The sequence below is a fragment of the Aquila chrysaetos genome, chromosome 10 (assembly GCF_900496995.4).
Source record: "Aquila chrysaetos chrysaetos chromosome 10, bAquChr1.4, whole genome shotgun sequence".
Lineage (NCBI taxonomy): Eukaryota > Metazoa > Chordata > Aves > Accipitriformes > Accipitridae > Aquila > Aquila chrysaetos.
Genome location: NC_044013.1, coordinates 42,895,886 through 42,913,086, shown reverse-complemented (window position 1 = coordinate 42,913,086; position 17,201 = coordinate 42,895,886). Strand labels below are relative to the sequence as shown.

The window sequence follows — 17,201 nt, the reverse complement described above, 5'->3', positions numbered from 1 at the left end:
TTAGGAACAACATTAAAAATGTAAAATAAAACCGATTTAAGGCTGCTGGGTCGAAAGCTGACGGAAGTGCTGCGGAGTGCTTGGCCTCGGGCAGGAGAGCAGGACGGGAACCTGCTCAGGAATCCCTGCTAACGCGACGGTGAGCGTGGTCTGTGGTCATTCCTTGTGGGTCTGCCCAGCTGGTGTCCAGGCTTTCCCGCCAACGAGGTGGTAAAATACTGTAAATATTTAAGCTGTTGCTTTTTTCAAACCTGGGAATAAAGGAGGAAAAAGTCTTCCATTCAGGCAGACGTTCATCACCCTGTCTTTATGAGGAAGAAGACGGATAGAAGGAAAAGCCAGAAAGCTTTTAGAGAGAGGAGAGCAGAATGGCTTTGGCAGGGAAGAGGGTTAAGGTACGGCCGGTCCCCTTCGTGGGAATTCCCAGCGACGTGGAGCGCTGCAGTACTTGCACATGAAAACGCAGTGTGTGAGGCATAGCTGCTCGTTCTGCCTGCCTGGAGAGCGCCGTGGCTGCTTCCCAGCTGGACAGAGGTGGTGGAGGACCGTCTCTGTGTGTGGTTTGTGACTGAGAAGGAGAGCTTTCTGAAAAGAAGAGATGAAGAAGGATTCCCTGAAAGCATACAGCAGTTGGATCTTCACATTCTCCTTGGACTTGCCGGGAGGTCAGGCCAGCAGCTCTTGTCACTGCTTTGTACTTCTTTTTGTGGTTGATAGTTACTGGGGTGCAGGCTGAATAATCTCAAGCTTTGGGGAGTAGTGCAGGGTACAGCTGCTGGGAGAGCTCCGTGGACTAACCTGACATGGAATCACGTCCTTCAGGGAGGAAAGTGGTGTCTGCAAAGCTGTGAGAACAAAATCTACCCCAACATCTACCCTCTCCTTCCACGTAGCGCACGATGCTACATGTGACACCGGAGACCCCTGAAGCGCCAGGAGAAGGCCAGCAGTGCAGGCAGGGGGGTGCTGTCCCCGGGCACCTGCGTGCTGCCTCATGCTGCGCATGCTGCATTTTGCAGGTCTGCAAATAAAGCAGCACTCGACTTTGGAGTCGGGTCCTGCTGTGTTCATCGAGGTGCTGGTTTTCACGAGGGCACACGTGGCATCCAGGCGCTTTCAAACCTGACACAAGTGCTGCAGAACATCCTGTTTCCCTGGCCGTGACCGCTGCCTTTGCTCAGGTCTATTTCGTTTTCTGGCAGGTACATGTGTGGCTTTTCCTGCTCCTTCAGCCTCTTACGCCGGTGGAAAATTAAACCACGTAGGCTTTGCATTTCTTAATTTATAAGCAGAGCAAGTCTTGTTCTGTGCCTTCAGCTCTCTGAGGGCCATTTATTGCTTTGGTCGGTTGTTTGCGACACACTGTTTGGGTTTGCCTGTGCGGCTGGGCTGAAGTCCTGCCACGGGCCACTCTGACCCACTGCAGGGAAACCCAGGCGGCTTTTAACATGGAACCCGCCCTGCCGTCAGCCTGTACACAGCGGTGTCACTTGTGTCCCTAGGTAATCAGGGACTGCCTACAATATGGTTCAGACTGTGTTTACAAGATGTTTACCCAAAAGCCTGTTGAATATTACATATTATATGTATTAATATTTCAGAGAACATCGTTTCAAATTGCTGAAAAAAGTAGAGTCTAAATACATCAGCTTGAGATGTACTCTTAAGAGTAACAGCTTGATAGAGTACAGCAACGTGGTACAGTTGTGATTGGGACCTCAGGGGCGAAAAAGACTTCAGTGCTGTCGGGATCCTTGAGTTGTGCCGTTCGTTATTAAAGCTGAGTTCAGACTTCGCTAAAACGCTTCCTGGATTTGAAGGACGCAGCACAAGTGATTGGTTTGTTATCTCCCAAGTAAACTGGGAGCAAATGAAATGCAAGTAACAGACTAAGTTAGAGGAAATTGTATGCTTATTAATTAAACAACTACCCAGACACATCTACTAATTTTTACATCTATAGAATCCTCACTCTTGATGACGCTTCCACAACATAAGCATTTCTGCTATTGACTGAGTTAAAATAGTGGTTTTTGGAGGTTCTTCTGCCTATGTGCTCGTTGCACATCCCAGTTTGATCCTGTGAGTATGCTTGGTTTTGCTGCGTGCTTTGTGCTGGGCTTGTATGACTCGTAAATAGTTTCTTACAAATGCGTATGACGGATTTATGTAGATATGCAGCGATGTAACGAAAATGAAACTTCAGTGGTTTGGTTCGTCATCTGTATTCCTGTTTATAGGCTCAGCAGACCCGTTCTCCTACATGATGACAAATGTTATGTAAATGAAGATACTAGTAATAATGTTACTTGGATCTCATTAATTTGTGGGGGAAAAAACCAACGGATTTGGGGGAGGTGAGGGGGTTAGTTGATGCTATGCATTTCTTCTTATAATATTAATGCCGTGGGAATGCAAACAATAACAGACACACCCTGGACGTACACCATGTTGGCCACATACTTCAGCGTTTCTGATTGTTTTGGGAGTCAGGGTTTTGAAGCACTCTTGTCTCATCCACATCTGTGCTTTCATGCTTCATAATGTTGCTGCTGCTGCTAAACCTTTTTCTGTAAGCAAGTGGCTCACATGCACATAAATGCATATGTTTGCACATACACAAACCCACAAACTGAGATCCTTTTTCTGTCTGTTACTTGCAAACTCCAGAGACATTTGACTTGAATTAGAGGGTGGCTGATTTCTTTGAATTTAGGTTAATCCAAGAATGTTTCATGATCTAAGAAAACAAATCTATTTATAATTGCAAGTAATGAATATTTGTTTTCTTAGGGTTTTTCCCATAGATACTCATCTACGACCTGCTCAGCTTGCGTGCTCTGCTTTGCTTGATGCTGCTCAATGATGTTTATTGCCTATCATTTTTTTGAACATTGCCAGCAAGGGTGGTGACCCAACAGTAAGCATAGTTCTGGTCTTTTCCCATCTCATCTAACTGCCATTTTGGCGCACATCTTAATTGCATGGGATTGATAACAAGATGTGTGGTGACCAGAAAGATTTCCTTTGTCCGTAGTGCCACCTACCTCATGCTGATGGGTGAGGAAGAGGACCAGCTCACACCCAGCATCTCTGTTTCGGCAACGGCTTGGTGCTGCACTCAGTGTGGTCCTCCTCTGGTGTCTCTTTACAGGTCTCATGAGTATGATGTTGAGACACATCTCCAGAAAACCCGTAGGGCTTTTAGGCCACAGCTGGCTTTTGTCTGGCCAGCTTGGGAGGCACGCAGGTCCTGAGCACTTCTGGGCGCCTGTGGCCATGTCTTCAGTCATCGCTGGTGTGCTGCAGGCAGCACATCCACCTGGATTTCTTCCAGGAGAAGTTAAAGCACCTCCCGACAAAGAGTGCGGTGTTTATCTTTTTCCAAAGGCTTCCAGGTACACCAGAGCTATGCTGCAGCTCTGCAGGATGCCAGTGCCACCAGGGCAGGTAGAAATAGCTTCGCTAGACATGAATGCAAGCTTCACTTTCTGGAGTCTGCATAGGTCTGCTGAAACCACAGAATAAGCTTGACAGCAGGCTGGCTTCTGGAAAATAATTGCCTCACGTAATCCTAACCTATCTTGTTACTCAAGTGCTAGACTAGCTGTTGTGCTCACCTTCTCCTTTTTTTTTTTTTTTCCCCTTTTTTTACTTTATGAGGAGTGCAAACCTGGTATAGGCAATCAGGCCTGGTGCTGGAGGGTAAGGGAGTCACACTGGCTGCAGCAGAGGACCCCTTCCAAATCCGATGTTGTCTGCACAGTTCATCTCTCCTGATGCACTAAAGTAACTTTTTTATCTCATTGTTTGGGAGGCAGCACTGCATCATGAGCCAACAGCAGGGCTGGAAGTTGGGGGACACCAGTTGAATTTTGTCTATAAAATGCTGAACTCCCCGAAACCTGGCAAAGCTATATAAATATCAAAACTTTTTTTTTCCTTTTTAAATTGAAGAGAGCTCCAATCCTCTAGTGGTATCTTGTGGCAGAGAGTCCCACATTCGATATGTGAAAGGGTTTCTTTGTTTTTAACTTTTTGCTTTTGAGGTATTTGAGATATCTAGTGCTGGGGAGCGTGCTGGCTGCCCACCCTGCATGCTGGTTTGGGGGCTCCGGTTCAGGGCAGAGCCACACATGCAGCTGCAGTCTGAGGGAAGAAGTAAAACTGCACGTAAGTTGTCCTTCATTTCCCATCTTCATCCCCTCCTGTCTTCTCTACACATACAGGCGTCTAGGTATGCTTAGAAAGGGAATGACAATGCAAGTACTAAATACAGCATACAAAGTTTGCAGGCCTTCCTTGCCAAAAAGACCCCAAACTTTCCTTCCATTGGCTGATAAATTGTTTCACAAAGGGACATCAAAGCATTTTATAGTCCTTAGTTGAGTTTTGTAGCACTTCTGAAAGGTCCCAGGTGGAAGAGCTGAGGTGCCTTACCTAAAGCTGTGCCTTGATAAGGCAAGAAGTTGAGCTTTCTGGTTCCCCGTCTCCTGTCTAGCTGGATGTGGAGTTTGGAGTGTAGAAAGCCCCAAGACTCGCTGAACATCACAACATCTCCTAACTGAAAGCTGCCTGCGTTACATTGCAGAGGATGGGATAGGGATGAATAAGGAGTGTTTCGTACTGAAATCAGGTCTGTCTTATCGCAGATGGTACAATTCACTCTACTTGCTAGGTAAAGATTCCCTTGGGCTTTCGCTGTCTGTCCTTCAGCCTCTGATCTTTGTCGTAGCAGCACCTGATAAAGTAAGTCGTTTCCTCTGTGTTTCTATGCTCAGGGTTGTATGTAGAAGAAAATTTGGTCACATTCTGGATTCTGTTTCCTTCATATACCCATCTAACTTGGTAGAAGTGCATCCTTGCTCATGAAGTCTCCAGACCAATCTCTGAGTATGTGTGCATCTCAGAAGACACCAGGTTTTGCCACAGCAGCACAAAATGCTCCCTGGTTCAGGATCCTGGCAGGATCTTGCTAATGCGGACATGCTGTAGTTTTAGGCGTGATGGGGATCGAGCTCTTGTCCATTTGCAGGAAGCTGAGTGAACAGAGATGATACCAAGTATTTTTGATGAGGAATGCACATTCAGTGCGTGCCTGGACCATTGGCAGATGATGCTGTAGGTTCAAGTTTTTTGTTATGAAGGTGGGCGGAATTGCAGTGATGCTGTATTGTGTGCTGGAGGAGGATGTGGCCTGCTCCCAGAACCTGCTCTTCCTCTCGGGCTACTGGCATGCTGACTCCATGAGTTAGATGTTAACTTTGGGAAGAGCCCTGCTGTATGTCTGAGAGCAATGTCTGTGTGAATTCAGAGATGGCAGGGATAACATCCCTGGTGCGGCCAATTCCGGTGATCGAGGAAAGCTTCCAACTCCTGTGCATGTGTATTTTGCTATGATGGGCAGATACCCTTGGATTCTTACCTCCTTTCCTTTTTCAAGTATGAAGATAAGATTCTGAAGGGTAATCTGCACATTTCCATTCATTTCCTTGAGAAGAGAGCTGACTAGTGTGAGCAGCCTGGGAAAACAACCCCTGGCACAGTGCTGGGATGAAGGTGCAGCAGCGGGCTGTTGTTCTCGTCACGGGGATCGAGGAATGTTACGTGAACTGGTGTTGAGCAAATACACTTACCTAACAGACTGGTAATTAACCAATAGATCCGGTTTTGCCATGACTCAGTGTGTGATATGGAGTCATTTAACCTGTCTTTGCTTCAGTTTCTAGCGCATATAAAATACAAGCAGTGTGTTGTCCGACTTACAGAAGTTTGCAGATCACTTGCATGCTGAGGATCTGAGACCTGTTTGTGAGTGGTGAAGTGGGGTCTTGGAGTCTCTTCTGTGGGCACATCAAGTGTCTGGGCTTTTTGTTTTGTTTTAAGAGTACATAGTTTGTTTATAATACAGCTTATTAAGTCAGCTCATGTTGACCATTCTTTCCTGACCAGTACATTCAAAGCACGTCATCGTTCGCTGTGTTTCTGCAGACTTCAGTGTGCCACACTGTCCCGGGGCCAGAAGGGGAGACAGTGATTTCCTCCTGTGTGTTGGAGCAGGTGGGGTTGGATCCTGCCTGTCGTCAGTGCCACTTTTTGCCCTGGGCTGCGACACAGAAGCTGTTCAACTTGCAAATAACGGCTTATCAGAACACATGACTTTGTCTCCCTATTTCTTAAAAATGCCAAAGCCCAATGGAAAAGCATTGAGACACCATCTCATATAGAAATGGCTCAGCTGGTCGTCTGCCCAGGTGAAAGCTCCTCAGACGTTGGAGCAGAGTCAGTATTCAATCGTGTGCTGTTGGTGGCCACTCCACCTGTCAGAGCCAGTGCTTTTCTGCACTTTATCCTGAATTCTACAGAAAGGTACAACAGGAGTTTTACATCAGTCCAGCCTGCCAGCTTTGGTGCTGCAGCAGAGACGGCATGCGACGTGCTCGGCACCTTTGCGGCTTGAAGGCACTGGGGTGGTCTGTGTGTATATAAGGCTGTCCATGATGGTTTTATTTTTTTTTTAGCAGTCTTGATCTGTTTTCTTTTCCTTTGTAGTACTGCTAAATCCTGGCCCTTTATTTCTTTCTTCTGTCCACTAAGAGTCACTTGTAACTAAAATGCAGCTAAAATGACTATCTCAAGCTGATTCAGGGTTTCAGTAAGCACTGGAATAGCAAATTAAAGCACAATGTAAATTATCCATAGAGGTTTGAGAAGTTGTTGTTTTGAGAAACGTCTGCCAGGTATTGTTTAGTTATGGTCGATTCTTCTTTGGGGCTTGGCAGATGAACGACAAGATTTCTTGAGGGTCTTTCCAACCTTCCTTTCTGCGTTACAGGAGCTGCGATGGTTTTGTTGAAAGGAAATACTCACTTCGTTGTAAGCCATCTGTCTCCATAAAGTAGGAATAAAGCATGTCTGCTCCCTAGATTGTATCAGGCAAGAGGATCACCTTGTCATTTCTCTAATTTATTTCAGGTTTGGATGCTGAGGTCACTGATTTTCTAAGAGTTACAGATAAGCCCATCATGCTGAAACCACTAATGGTCTGTATTGGTTGGTGCTAAGGAGGGATAGTTTATGTGAAGGCTGATTTTCCTTTGCTTTTACAGATATGGCATTAATCTGTCATCATCTTCTGGTTGAGAAAATGGAGATTTGAGTATTTTTGTTGTTAATAGTGAATGGTGACATCGTCTACAGATAAGGTATGAAGAGTGTGTGGTGTGCTGGTGTAGTGAGGATAGCTCAGCAGAGAGAGTATCAAAGTAGGAGCTAGGGTCTCTAAAACCCTGAAATTGAAATCCCAGGAGGGCTTGCTTAGCTCTCACTCCTCTGGAGCGTATTATGATCTTCTGATTTCTAATCATGAAGCATTTCAGTATCCTTTATGAATAGCATGCTTGTAAAATACGGTTTAGTCTTTCTTTAAGAAGACAATGTGGCCCAGTCTGTGTGAATAGGAAGGAAAATGGGACGTTTTGGTAGCAGGCTGAAATCTGAACACAGCACCTAGATGAGGAGCAGCAGCAGCAAGGGAGCGAGAGGTCTTATTGAAGAGTCGTCAGGTGCCTTGCAATGAGCTCTTGACCGTGGTCTCACCGGTGAGGGCCTGCTGCAGCCGCGGGCACAGCTGGGAGCCCGGAGGGTTTCGGGGAGAAGTGCTGTGTCTCAGGGCTGCCACGTTACTGATGGAGAAGCAGCGGTGCAGAGGGATGGACGCCAAACAAAGTGGTTTTAGCAAAGATGGGGGAGAAAAGTTGGGCTTCTGTTGCGCTGTTGTCAACCAAAATTCAGAGGGGCTCAGAGAAAGGGGTCACAATTTCAAAGGGGTCTCAGTCCTCCAGCTTGTTTCTAGGCACTTGAAAGTGCCAGCGGCTGTTTGCTGGCGTAGCCTCTTGTGTCAGCAGCCTTAGTTATGAGTCAGAGTTTGCCTGGCTCAGGCTGAGCATTACTGGTCTCCAGTACTGCTGACTCTGTTCTTATCTTCCCTTTCCTGGTTCTCCCCTCCGGAGTCTGGGACCTGTAGAAACAGAAACCAGCCTTCAGGCTGCAGCCTGCCCTTCCTCTCTAGCGTGGGGGTCCCCCTCCTCGAGCATGGCCGGGCCAGCCTCTGAAATGGAAAAAATCTGGAGAGTCTTTCTGTCCCCAGCACTTTCCTGGTATGAACGAGGAGTGACTCCTGTGGATGACGCTGCTGTAGAACCGGTGTGAGTGAAATCCAGGGCCCTCTTCTCCAGGTCTGTAGCGGTTCATGGTGTGCACTATAAGCTCCCGGAAGGATTGAATGATTCAGAGAAACGCTTCAGACTGTTCTGAAAATTACACCACAGAACTGCCAATGCCTAACTGTTTGTGGAGTTAAGTAATATTCTCTCTCTGTACTGGGGAGGGACCTTTAAGCGTACCTAGAGGTAAGATGCTTGATTATGCAAAGGCACATGCCGTTCATGAATTCTGAGTAGTGTTAGTGTCCCTAGTAAAAAATAGAAGCATTAAAAAGGCACTGAAATTCGGTAAAGGCATGCTCACACAGTGCTCCTGCAGCACGACTTAGGCAGGAGACTCGGTGACGTACCCTGGCCGCTGCCGGGCCACGCTGCTGGGCCACGCTGCCGGCCCGGGAGGCACGTGCGGTTCTGCCTGCGCGGCTGCTCCCTTTGCTGGCAGCACTTGCTGTTACAGATGGGTGGCATTTCCAGGGCAGGCAAAAGGGAGGAGATAAATTTAAACCCGACAGATTATTAGGTAACAAAGTTAAAGCGTGCCTGGCACCGTGTATTCCTGGACCATCAGGGCCCTAGAATAGCACCAGTCCACTGGTCAGGAACGCTGACCCTGTTTCTGTGTCCTCCTGTGACAAGATTTGCTGTTCCGTCCTGTTGCTGCTGGCGTTGCTGTCGTCCTCCTTTACGGTGTACCGCCTCAGGGGGCTCGGCCGGGAAGCTGAGGTCCCCCGCTCTCGTGACGTGGGCAGGGTGAGGTTCCCTCGGTTGTGGTTCAGACCCCATGAGGGTTCACAGGGCTGGGTTGCTCCCTTGGTTTTTTCAGTCCTCTGTCCTTTTGATGAAAGTGTCAAGAATGAGCGGAAATTACGTGTAATTTCGGTGTGCGTCTGCCGGTTCAGCTGTCCCTCTGAGCCCCAGAAAATGCCCTAAGTCTCTTGTGCTTTCTACATACTGGGCTTGCAGAAGCTCCTGTACCAAGTGCAGTGCATGTGAAAGAATGAGCCATGTGTGTGCCTGAGCACATGGCGCACTGGTTACTGTTCACTGTTTTTATCTGTATCTGTGAAGGAGAGTTGGTAAACTTATTTCACACGGAAAAACAAAGAGCTCTGGGGGCGTTTTTTAAAGCGTGTCTTTAGTTTGTTTGCAAGGTGCGAGTACAAAGTGAGCAGGAGACAGAGATCTTCATAGCTGGGTGGAAGCGTTTCTGTCCTGAGGCGGTGTGTGTGTGTTAGGAAGAGCTGGCTTAGAGACCCTTCAGTCCTCTCACTGGCAGGAGGGGTCGATAGCATGGTTCCCTTTTGCCTGTGGATGAGTCGGACTTGGAAGACGGCGGCTCACTGGTGTCAGATTTTGGCTAAAAAAACAATCCTTGAAATAAACTCTTTAGCTCGAGGGAGCTCAAGATTTGCAACACCAAAGGCCTTGTTGGCAGCTTGTCAGCAGCCTGAGGGCTGCACCTGCTTTGCAGAGACATTTACATAAATATTTCTGATCAGTAGTGCACGCTTGTAACCTTGCTTGCTTGTAACCTTGCTTTCCTGTTCTCTCGGCTTCCCCAATGAATGAGAATTACTCATTGTAGGAATTTCACTGCTGACTCCTGGTCGTGCACTGGAAGACATTGCCATCAGTGCAGACCTCAGCTGCAGGTCTGTCTCCTTCCTAGATCCTCTCGGCTGTCATGACGTTAGTGCCAGAAGCCAGTGCAGGAGTGAATTCAGCATGGGCGGGTTCTGCTGTCCTCGTCGGACCTCGAGCAGTGCCAGGAGCTTCCACTGACTTCTTTGCTGCTGCCCTCCTGTCCAGCACGGTGCAGTTTTACGTCTGAGTGGAAGTAGTGCGGTCTTTTGTCGGCATGTGCCTGGCAGGGGCTGGTGCCAGGTCGGCCCCCGGGACACCCTCCTTCTCCCAGAGGCCAGCTACCTGTGCCGCCCCGGTGCTGGCTGGCTGCGTGGCCAAACATGCACATAGAAAACACGATTAGTCAGCAGGTCACCGGGGTTGAATTTCCTCGTGCGTCCTGTGCCGGGGCCATCGCGTTGGCTCTGGCTGCAAACCAAGCAGCAAAGTAGAGCAAAAGAATTGCAGACAAAGGGCTTTTATTAGTTATTAATGTTGTTCAATTGAACCAGACTGAAATCATCGGTAGCTAAGATTTATGTTGTTTACATCGGGGGATTCTTGCTGCAGTTTTTGCCATCCTGCCCTGCTTTACTTCTTTCTTTAAGGAAATGTTGATAATTACCCTGAAATATTTTGAGAAAATACAGAGATATACTGCATTCAGACTCTGAGCTTCTTGTTTAAACAACCTCACATTTTGGAGTCAGTCAGATCTTGAGCTCACTTACCCTCCTCCTTGGTGCTACAAGGATCTGAATTCAAATTTTGGATCTGAGTTTCGGGCAACCATGCGAAAAGTACTCTTTGGATTTGAAATCCTTCCAGATCACTGAATTTCACACGGTGCCTTTCCAAGTGCTGCAGGGTCAGAGCCTGGAGGTGCAGCCCTGGTGCTGGAGCTCGATCCAGGTGTTGCTTTCTCCTCGTGTAGGTGCTGGGCAGTATTTACCCTGTCAGCTGGGTGCTTGACCTCGTTCCTGCTCTCACGAGGCGTGCGTGTTCAGGCTGTTGCTGCAGCTGAGTGTTGAACTAGGGCTGCAAAGGTTTGTAAGGTTTCAAGTTCCCGTCTCCGACAGCAGGTACGGTGCTGGGCTGCCTTCCCTGAAGCTCACGCCGCGTGTTTCCTCGGGGACTCCTCGCTGGCCTCCTCCGCCCGGGGGTCTCGGATGCTCTGCTGCAGGCCTGGTGTGGCTCTGGATGGAGTTGTTCTGGAAACCTGTGAGCAGAGTTGGGCCAAAGTGCTTTAATGAAGGTTGGAGGAAATATGATGTATGCTGTAGAAATCCCGGGCTGGAGGGAACTTCAGGAAATCACGTCGTCTGTGAATCAGGGACAGTGACACTGTGCGGTCACATGTACCAAAGGTCATTCAGAATCGGGAATAAAAGTTTTGTTCCCTTTATTGCTCTCTCTTGCTCTTGCACTACACCCCTCAAAATCAAAAGCTGGGTGAGAAAGTACTCAAGCAGCTCCATGGCTGGTGAGGTTGCCTTACCAGGGAGGCCCTTTTCCCCTTATTCCACTTTTTGTATTTAATGTAGCTTTTTCTTGAAGATAACTGGGGGGTTGAGCGTAACCTGATGATTCTAAGTTGCAGTATACATGCTTTTCTACCAAATTCCCTAAATACACACTCCGACTACAGTGTTTAGGTCAAGCCCAAGCTTGTCCTGTGGACAGGCTCTTTTGGGATGTTTATTGGAGCTTCCTCTGAATTACCTGATACTGTCCACTATATAAGACAGGATACCGGACTGTATGCGTCACTGCTCTGATCCCTTGCTTGATGAAGTAAGAGTTTATTTTCCAAATATTTGTATATTACTATGAAGAAGTCATAGCTGGAAGCATGCTGTTGGTGCAGGATTTGTTGTTGCAGCTCCTTGGAGGCTGTTAGGAACGGGATCGACTGAGCTTCATGGACAGCGAGTTTGGAGGTATTTGATTAAGGCTGTGAGATGTCTAGATGCCAGGGCCACTGGCGCCACAGGACTTACATAAATAAATTTCATTTGTGCCATGTTCACACAATTAAAGCTGGAGACCTGGATCGCATTTAATGAGGTTTATTTTGCTAGTCGGGCCACACAGATTTCATTTACTTTGTCTAGTGTTCTAAAAACATACAGAAACGTACACACATCAAAGCTAAGTTTAAGAGCTTGAATAAAATCCACAGCAGTAAAGAAGTGCCCTGTCAGGTTTGTATCGTTGTAAAGCCCATTGAGCTAAGATTTACGCTTGATAGTGTAAAATACAGGGTATTTTAACCAAAGAAGCCTGCCCTGCCCTGCACGGGTGGTTGGTTACGATCAGCTGCAGTCCTGCGGCTGCTGTTTATCTTTCGGCCGTTGGGTGTCCTGGGTCAGTGCTGGGAGAACTGGGAGCAGGGGCTGCCTGGCTCTTGAGGTTTCCCTGTCTCCTGCACACTGGCTGTAGTTTAGGAGGCGATCCTGAAATGCGCAGGTTTTCCTTGGGATGCTGTTAGTTGAGGCTGTTCTCTGGGTTTGTCCTTACCTCCCTGGATGCGACCGTCGGTGTTGCCCTGGGGCTGTCACAGGGGCAGGGCAGGCTCCTTGTTAAAATGCTCAGTAGCTCTTTGCCAATTTAAAAATAGAAAGGAAGAATTGAAAATGTTTTGTTGTGGGTTGGTTTCTTCTGCTATACAGTAGAGCGCAGTGATGTGTTCGCATACGGACACAAGCAGGGAGGGCTTTGGGAAGGTGTTGCAGAAGTAAGCATCGCTCGAGGTGCTGAGTCCATCCCTGCGGGCTTGCGCAAGGGCAAGCGGGGACTGATCCTGCACCTACACCGGATCCCTCCGAGGAGCGGGCACGGGCTCCTGGCCGGGTCCTGCCACAGCTCTCAAAAGTCCGTTAACCTTGTTCAGCTCAGTAATGTTTGCCCTTGGCAGGAAGGCCTTGCCATTAGTGGGTTTGGACCTTGGGAGCGGGAGGTGACTGGATCAGGCCGTTTCTCTCCACGCGGTGCTGGGACGGGGGAGAAGGAGGTCGGTCGGGTGACGTCTTGCTTTTCATCTGCTGCTGCGATCGTGGCGTCCCTGGAGACGTTGGGGTTGCCGCAAACGGCAGAGGAGCCAGGCGTTGCCTCAACAGCTTGGTCTCCGGGGCTGAACGTGGGGACGGTACGTGGTTTATATTTAAGTAGCCTGGTGCTGGAGGGTTTATATTTAAGTAGCCTGGCGCTGGAGCGAAGGGCAATGAGCGGAAGGTGCAGCACGGCTGGGAACGGGCTGGATCTCCAGGGGCGCGGGTCCTGCCGCGGGCCGGGCTGCGCTGCCCTCAGGGCCTCCGCCGCCCTCTCAGAAACGCAGGCGGTTCGTCGCGGGCCTGGCTGGAGGCCTGCGGATGGGGAAGGTCAGGGAAGTGCCATTAATCCCTGTCGGTGTTTCTCTTTCAGAGGAGAATGAGAAGCACGAGAAGCTCCGCCTGGAGAGGGAGCAGGAGCAGAAGAAGGCCGGCAAGGCCAGCGCGCCGCGGGCGAACAGTGCCGTTCCCTCGGAGGAGCCCCGGAGCGAACTGCTGGTGCCCATCTCCCCCCCGGCCCCGGTCCCCCCACCGCCCCCGCCCCTGGCAGCCCCCATCTCAGTCATTCCCATCCCCGTTGTCACCAGCCCCCCGCAGCAAGCAGCCCAGACCGCCCTGTCCCCGCCGCTCGTACAACGCCACCAGCCCCTCGTAAGCACTCCCAGTGTCAATAAGGAACCATCTTCGGTCGCGCCGGTCATCCAGAGGCCGCCGGGCCCGCTTCTGCCGGATGGGAAAGCTGCTACACCCCCGTCGGGCAGCCCGAAGCAGCTCCAGCATTACGCGGCGCCGGTCCTGGCCATCTCCCAGCACCACGTTGTTCAGCAGCCCATCCAGCCCCAGCCTCACCAGCCCCTGCAGCACCCGGGAGCGGCCCCGCAGCTCGGTGCTCTGAAGCTGGCTCCGGCGGAAGACGCGAAACCAAATGAGCAGAAGAAGAGACCTGGAGGGTGAGTGCGCCTTGTGCGTGGAGGCTTCTGAGAGGGACCAGACAAAATGGTACCGAAAGCTGCATTGACCTGGAGCAGCTACTGCTGTTGCAAAGAGTTGTCGGATCAGAAATACCAAGATCCGTGGATGTTTGGATGTCTGTTTGGTTTTTTGATAGCAGGGTTTCTTAGCTTGATGGTTTTTATTTTTCCTCCCTGACTACACACTGTAGGATTCTGTACAAGGTTTTCTTTTTCCAAGCCAGAACTGTATTAGGAAGCAAGTCCCAGCACTGCCTGTCTGATCTCAGGTGGCATCCGGTATTATGTTTGGCAAAAGATCTCTGCTTATACTGGTCGGGGAAATCGTGCAGCAATGCTGCTTGCAGGAACTTTGTTGAAAACTGGGATGTGATCTGGGAGGTTTTATTTCCCAGGACAGAGATCACCTTAGCTGCTGTTTCAATTTCTTAGTGCTGTAAGTGCTAAGGGCCTCCTGCTTGTTCAGAACTCCTGCAGCTGGAAGGGACTGAAGGCTGTTTAATCTGTCCTCACCCTTGGACAGGACTTGTGACTCTGATGTTGCTCCAGGTTAGTGTTTGTCTAACTTGTTCTTAAGGACTTTGGCTGGTAGAGACCGTCTTCTCCTTAGGCGGTCGTTTCCAGACCACAGTATCCTAATACGTAGTCTGGTATTATTTCTTGTGGACTGGGAGAACAAATCGTTCCCTTCTTTGCAGCAAGCTTTTACCTTGGCCCCTCGGTCTTCCTTCCTGCAGGATAAATGACCTGGATCTGTTCAGTCTTTCCTCCTGGGCCATGTTGTCTAGACCTCTGACCATTCTCCCGACTGCCTGCATCTGGTAGATAACTCTTTGCAGTGGTGTTTAAAATGGTACGCTAATCCCACCGAGGCTGGACAGAAAGTCACTTTGTGTGTCTTGTGTGTTCAGTGCAATAAAGCAAATGTACCCCTGGTTTAGGGTGGGTGTGGGATCTGGTCAGGAGTTCAGAGGAGACGCTGCTAGACAAAATGCCAACTGGAGTCCCCCTCTTGCTGTGCAGCGTAGCAGCGGCAGCCTTGTCCCACTCCAGTATGGCTCAGGCTGCCGTGCTGAGATAGACCCAGCAGAGCTAGAGGCCTTCCTAGTCGCTGCAGTCCACCCAGCCGAAACAAGTGCCAGCAGAAGAGACAGACAAAAGGCAATCCTTTCCGGGCTAGTGACCTGCTTGGGAGAAACATTTTGGCCAGGTCAGCATCTAGCCTTCCCTTTTGCTCCCTCCTCGATGGAGCTCAGTATTTTGAATGTATCATAAGGTCAGGACATGGCAGTTCGCTTTCTTTTTCCCAGGTCCTCTGGTCCTTACGGCGTTTGCTTTGAGCTGTAATGCAGAACCACTGTAACCCACTTGTGAGAGGAGCACGAGCGCAGGGCTGTGAATTGGTACTGACCTTCCCTGTGGATGGCCTCCATGCAAGGAGTGGTAGTTTCAGTATCATCTTGTGGGAGAAGGGAGAGATGTAAGACGTAGTGGACAAAAAAAGGGTTCAGAGTGTCCTTTGGGATGTAGAGATCCCAAAATGCAAAGAAGGAAACAGCAGAAGTAATGTAGATAAGAATTTGTAAAGATAACGGCCTTTCTAAAATGCCAATATAATTCCTCTAAGATAGATTGTGATCTTTAGAGCTTGTCTATAAAATGCTCAGCTGCAGAAATGATAAGTATATTTGTGCTTTAATCAAGCAAACCTGTCACTGCCGTTGTTGTGTGGGTTCAGACGGGTGTCGAGGGGGTTTCCGATGGCAGGGGGGTACCAGCGGAGGCTGCAGGGAGTTTTGCTGTCCTGGCAGCAGGCAGCAGGCTGGCTGCGGCCGCACCAGCAAACTGCTCTTGTGCGTCACGCCGAGCTTTGCTCCCGGGAAGTTGGGAGGGCTGTTGTCCCAGTGCGAAGTGCAGCATCACTGCTGTGCCTGTGCCATAGTCAGAGCGTTTTACCGTGCAGGATTTCTAGAGCTCTTGGCATAGGCGTGCCAGAAAAATACCTCTCTGATGCTGAGCAAGTTGCAAGGTTTCCTGAAAGGCATTTGGATGGGTTACCCCAAGGTGCATGCTCCTTGTCTCCCCAGAATTACTCCTTTAGACATAAGCACAGAAAAGATGTCTTTTTCAGCTTGTAAATGTTTCCTGGGAAAAGGCTGTCAAATATTTGTTTTTAAATACCTGAATATTTATTAAATATTAACGTACCTCCTGAAACGCTCACCTCGATGTTGGTGTATTTTCAGCCAAAGGCAAATAATTACTTTGCATAGTGTATGGAAGACACTTGAAATCTCCACGTGTCTGCTAATGTACTTTATCACCACCGTAGCTGGAAAAGTAAGATAACATGAATTTGTTTGGCTTTTCCTGAAAGTATTCCTCTGATTCAGAGGGTGGGGACAGACCAGAACCCCAAAACCCAGAAGCTCGCCCCGGTTCTTCCTTTAGCAGTGACTGGAGGATTCCTGGATTGCTTCGTTCCATATTTATGCTCAGCTGTGTTATTTCAGGCGCAGTAAAAAACTAAAGCGGTTTGAAGTATGTCTGCCAAGTCCCGTACACTTTAATTTGAAACTGCATAAATCTTACACCACTGGAGTGTAGGTGTAGATCAGAAATGGGTCAGAATCTGGGCTATCTAGTACTGTATAAATACATACAGTTGATACTTTGTGTCTTTCCCTGTTGTTAGTAGTAGCCGTGTCAGTGTATATATACACACATTATACCTGTTTGTATCTTGTGTGCAGTATATGCGTAATGCTTATCCCATCTAATATGCATATGAAGTATGGATTTTATCTTGGTACAGTATAGGTAGAAATATCTATGCAACTAATATTAAAGCAGTGGTATCTGAACACCTCTATTGCTTTTTAATATTTACCTATATATCCTAGACACACACATGCTGCTGAAAGTACAGGTGGAATGGCAGTAGTTTTAAACCTGACACTGAGTTTATCTTTGTTCTGTTTGGGTTACAGGGTTGGGACCAGGGAAGTACATAATAAATTGGAGAAGAACAGGTGCGTAGAAAGCCAGGGGTTTGATTTTTTTAATTGTAATTCCCCTTTCTTTTTTTCTTTTTTTTTTTTTTTTTTTTTGGCCTATAGTCTGTCAATATTTGTTTGGCTTTGGTGATTTTGTTTGTTTGTTTGTTTGTTAACAAATAACCTGAACAAAATTCTTAGTGACTTTTAATGACTCTTGCAGTATTGCTTTGCTTTCTTATAGCTCAATTCTGCATCTCTTGCTTCCCAGTATGTTTTACTTAACTGTGTAATTGCATTACAATAACCCTGCAAAGCCCTGATCCTGCAAAGTAA

At 48.4% G+C, this 17,201-nt stretch overlaps 1 protein-coding gene across 2 annotated transcripts in view; it reads left to right on the top strand.

The window, feature by feature from the left end:
- Positions 1-17,201, top strand: part of MNT (MAX network transcriptional repressor) — a 46,758-nt gene that overhangs the window by 4,352 nt on the left and 25,205 nt on the right. For both annotated transcript variants that reach the window (XM_030029140.2, XM_030029141.2), the window contains exons 2-3: positions 13,272-13,848; positions 16,860-16,901. In XM_030029140.2, coding sequence (XP_029885000.1) covers positions 13,272-13,848; positions 16,860-16,901 — 619 coding nt within the window. The remainder of the gene's footprint in view (positions 1-13,271; positions 13,849-16,859; positions 16,902-17,201) is intronic.